The 4,159-nt window shown below is 39.6% G+C and overlaps 1 protein-coding gene across 1 annotated transcript; it reads left to right on the top strand.

The window, feature by feature from the left end:
- Window positions 1-567: 567 nt before the first annotated feature.
- rps16 (ribosomal protein S16) lies at window positions 568-4,159 on the top strand. The gene is made up of 6 exons (XM_006633540.3): window positions 568-622; window positions 709-760; window positions 1,630-1,731; window positions 2,195-2,291; window positions 3,248-3,295; window positions 3,933-4,159. Exons 2-6 carry the CDS (start codon window positions 713-715, stop codon window positions 4,076-4,078), a joined length of 441 nt encoding a protein of 146 aa, XP_006633603.1. The 5' UTR covers window positions 568-622; window positions 709-712; the 3' UTR covers window positions 4,079-4,159.

Below are 4,159 nucleotides of genomic sequence, written 5' to 3'. Positions count from 1 at the left end.
AATGCCAAACCTGTTTTTTGGAAATCTTATTTCAAATTGCTATTATTTGAAATAGGTAAAATACTGCTACCCACCGAGTTATTGGACAGCACACGAACACAACCATCATTTTCTCACTGCAAGTAGGACTAGACGTTTTAAACAGGCTAAAATGTTGCTTAGGTATAATGTCATCTGGGGATTTTAAAAGATGATTCAGTACACTTAAATTCTAGAAAAATTCTAGATTTCACTTTTAAAACATTGCATTACATTGTATGAACTCAAATGTTCGCAAAATTAACTGTGGAGGAGTGTAATATGTCTTATAGTGTTAAGTATATTGCTTCGGTTATTATACCACATTATCATGAAAGCTTATACACAGACCTTTGCACCGTGTTGCCTTTTACAGTTCCATATTTTGATATTCTAAAAAATCTTAAGATTTTGATAACTTCGTCTGTTGTATCAAGGCACAACCTGAAAGGCAGATAAATCCCTTGACGGAAAAAGTCCACAAGTGTCGTACTAATGCCCCCCCCCTTGCCGTAAAGTAATACGGCAATGTCGCGCTGCAGCCCGTGATGTGTGGGGTGTGAAACCCGCTCGGTCTTTTCCTGCGACTCTGCATCATAACCTGGTATGGCCGATTGAGCGCTCTGTTAAAACATCCCGTTTCTGAGTCTAAATAAGTGAAAAATAACGTTTATGTGTTATTTCTTTTAGGAACATGCCGGCTAAAGGTCCCCTGCAGTCCGTCCAGGTTTTTGGACGTAAAGTGAGTGAAAAATTAGTTTATTCCTTACACGTGTGTAATGAGGATCTCTTCGCTAGGCACCCACACCGATTGAAAATTACTGTAATATTGTACATCAATTACAAAATCTGCATATTTACTTTATATCAGCTCAAGTGGTATGTGTCGCCAATAACTTGAGCTACGTTATGTTGTTAGAAAACATAGTAATAACGTGAAGTTTGTCTGCGGCCTTGTCATGTTGTAACTAGAAGGGATCGGCTTCTGTAAGCAGCATTGTGTGGCAGATAGTTTACATTTCTGCCACAGTTTGATCCAAAGACGTTTTTTTTAAAAAACAAAACATTGGGTTGTATTTTTTTATACCTCGGTAATCCGCCGAGTGTGAGCACAGAACCATTAGAAGTATATATCATCGTGGTAGCAAGTCTGGTCATCTACATCGTGTAACAGGTCTGGAATTCATTAGGATTCGGTATTTCATCTTTTGATTAATTCAGGTTTTCGATCTCTGTACGGTAATCAGAATCTATACCGAGCAGATTTGTAGAATTGGAACCGGATGTTTTAGGAAGACATCTAATATCCCGTGGATGAGGAGGTTAAAAATTAGGAACCCTGATGTACTGTATCGCTCTTGGTGAAATAAATTAACGGCACATCGGTCATATTGTGGTCGTTTTGTGTAGCACATACCCGGGCCTAATTTGTACAACGTTACTCTATTTTCATTTTAAAGTGTTTTAGGAAGTAATAGGGTTTAAAACAATTACTTAGAATATTATACAATGCGGAAATGGACCCATTTAAATAGCATTTATATGATTCATTTATTAAATGTTTACTTTAGTTTGAAGTAAGTTGTAACGTCCCCGTCCCCCTCCCAACAGAAAACAGCCACTGCTGTCGCTCACTGTAAGAGGGGTAATGGCCTCATCAAGGTGAATGGCAGACCTCTGGAAATGATCGAGCCAAGGACTCTCCAGTACAAGGTAACAATGTTGTTTTAGCACCAGCTGTATTTTGGCCCACTTACAGCTTGTATTGAAGCCTTGGATCATACTGCGTACACGCACCTGGCAGGGAGCTAGCTGTCAAACTCAGTTTCTTTTATCTGTGTATGAAGCAGATTTTTATTCACCCAGTGAACCCGGGCTCATGGGGCATCGTAGAGTAGTAATTCGTGCTCTGGGCCTGTAACTGTAAGGGAGATTATTCCTGCTCCAGACATAGCTGTATCTTTTGAGCAAGATGCTTTGCTATAACTGTCAACTAAGATATAAAAATGGATACTAGCATTAATAGGAGTTAACCATGGGTGTTAATTTTTCGCATTTATGCGATTTAAAAATTTATTTTCTAAACATTAGTATTAGTAAATTGGTACTGGAATTACTTGTATTCAAGGTATGGTGAATCCATTGGCATTGTAATGTTAACTGGTTTTCTTTTCAGCTGTTGGAGCCAGTTCTTCTCCTGGGCAAGGAGCGCTTTGCTGGTGTTGATATCAGAGTTCGTGTGAAGGGTGGTGGTCATGTTGCACAGATCTATGGTAATGCAAGCTTGCCTTTTGTTCTTAAAAGTTCAGCATTGCTGTTTGCTTAATTCTGATACATTTGTAATATCACATCTAATTCAAGATGAATGGTGAACTAGCTGAACACCAGAAAATATATTGATTTAGATGTATTGTCTTATGCACAATTTTTTTATTAAGACGTTTTTGTGTTTTGCAGTGTTACTTTGTTCCCTAAGGTTCTGTATTGGCAGTATAAATGACGTTTTGTGGTTCTGTTACCCGATGCAGTTCAGTGACAATCATTAATGAGACCCTTTTCAGTATTATCTGGGACTTGTAATTTTAAGGGTCAGGATCCAGTGTTGATTATTGCTGCTTCTGTAGGACCACAGGTTTAAAATGAAGTTACCTGCATGAACAGTAGACTGAATTTGTGCTGGTTGCTTGTCGATATTTGTTTATGCTATTCCTCCTTCATGTAGTCACTAAAGTGAAGTTTATGGAAGAGATCAGGATTCAGAAAGAGTACAACATAGTCCTGCCCACCAGAGATAAAAAATGGATCATGGTGGCTGCCTGTCAGACAAACATACATGACCACCATATAACAACATAACATCACTTTATTAGCCCTAGACAATTTCTTGCATTAGGAATGATCTTTTCGCATACCCCAGCTTGCTGTCCATGAGACACAGACAGGGAGAGAAGCTTGGCGTCAGAGCGCAGGGTCTGCCATTGTACGGCGCCCCTGGAGCAGCTGGGGTTAAGGGCCTTGCTCAGGGGCCCAATGAGTAGGATTCCTCTGCCGGCCTCCAGATTTGAACCGGCAACCTTCCAGCCACAGACGCAGATCCTTAGCTACTGTACATATACAGGCAGGAACTTCTCGTTTTTGATTGAGTGATTAGCCTTTTGATAAATGTATAAAATTCATGACACTGGATGATTTCATTTTGCTGAATTTGTTTTTTCTTTTTCCTTCACAGCCATCCGTCAAGCCATATCCAAATCCCTGGTTGCGTACTACCAGAAGTGTAAGTTTTTTGGTTTTAGCACGGAGTTACCATTACATTCTTTGTAAGTTACAAACTAAAATTCACATTAAGTGCATCCCAAGATTCTCAAAATGACCATGTAAAAAACTGCGTGTTGGTCAGCAAACATCTGGTAGTTATTTGTATCGGGAAACTAATAGGTTCTTTTCTAAACGTTGCCCACCTAATTCCTTGCATCAGAGTACTTTTTTAATTAATTTGGTGGCTTAGATGTTTTTTTACTTTGTGCAGATCAGGAATTCTGAGAGAGTGCTTTAAATATGGGATTACCCACTGATTTGCCTTTTGGGTTCTGAATTTGTGTTCACGGGCAGATTAATGACGTATGTCTCAGTGTTGTCTTCGTCTCTCCTAGTGTTGTGTAGGGGGTCTAGTGATACTTTCCCATTAACTTGGATTTGGTTCTGAACCAATGACTACACAAGCCAGTTTTCAATGTTGTGAGTTTTAAGATGTGTGGGGCTTCAGAAATGTTCTGGCTGAAAGGCGTTTCAATTAACATTAAATTGATGAATGAGAGGACACTTTGTTTAATGCACAGCATTTTGGATATCCCTTTGTGTCCCAGACCTTGATGTGCCTGACATCTTGTCAACATGGTTCTCTTCTTTCGTAGATGTGGATGAGGCTTCAAAGAAGGAAATCAAGGACATCCTTATCCAGTATGACAGGACCCTGCTAGTTGCTGATCCCCGTCGCTGCGAGTCCAAGAAGTTCGGTGGACCTGGTGCCCGTGCTCGCTACCAGAAGTCCTACCGTTAAACTTTGTGTGTACATTTTCATCAATCAATAAATCTGGATCCAAAACATCTTGCATTCTTTTTATGTAATATTTGTGTCTGT

Source organism: Lepisosteus oculatus, chromosome 7, assembly GCF_040954835.1.
Source record: "Lepisosteus oculatus isolate fLepOcu1 chromosome 7, fLepOcu1.hap2, whole genome shotgun sequence".
Lineage (NCBI taxonomy): Eukaryota > Metazoa > Chordata > Actinopteri > Semionotiformes > Lepisosteidae > Lepisosteus > Lepisosteus oculatus.
The sequence above is the reverse complement of the archived record's forward strand: the minus strand, read 5'-3'. Positions and strand labels throughout refer to the sequence as shown.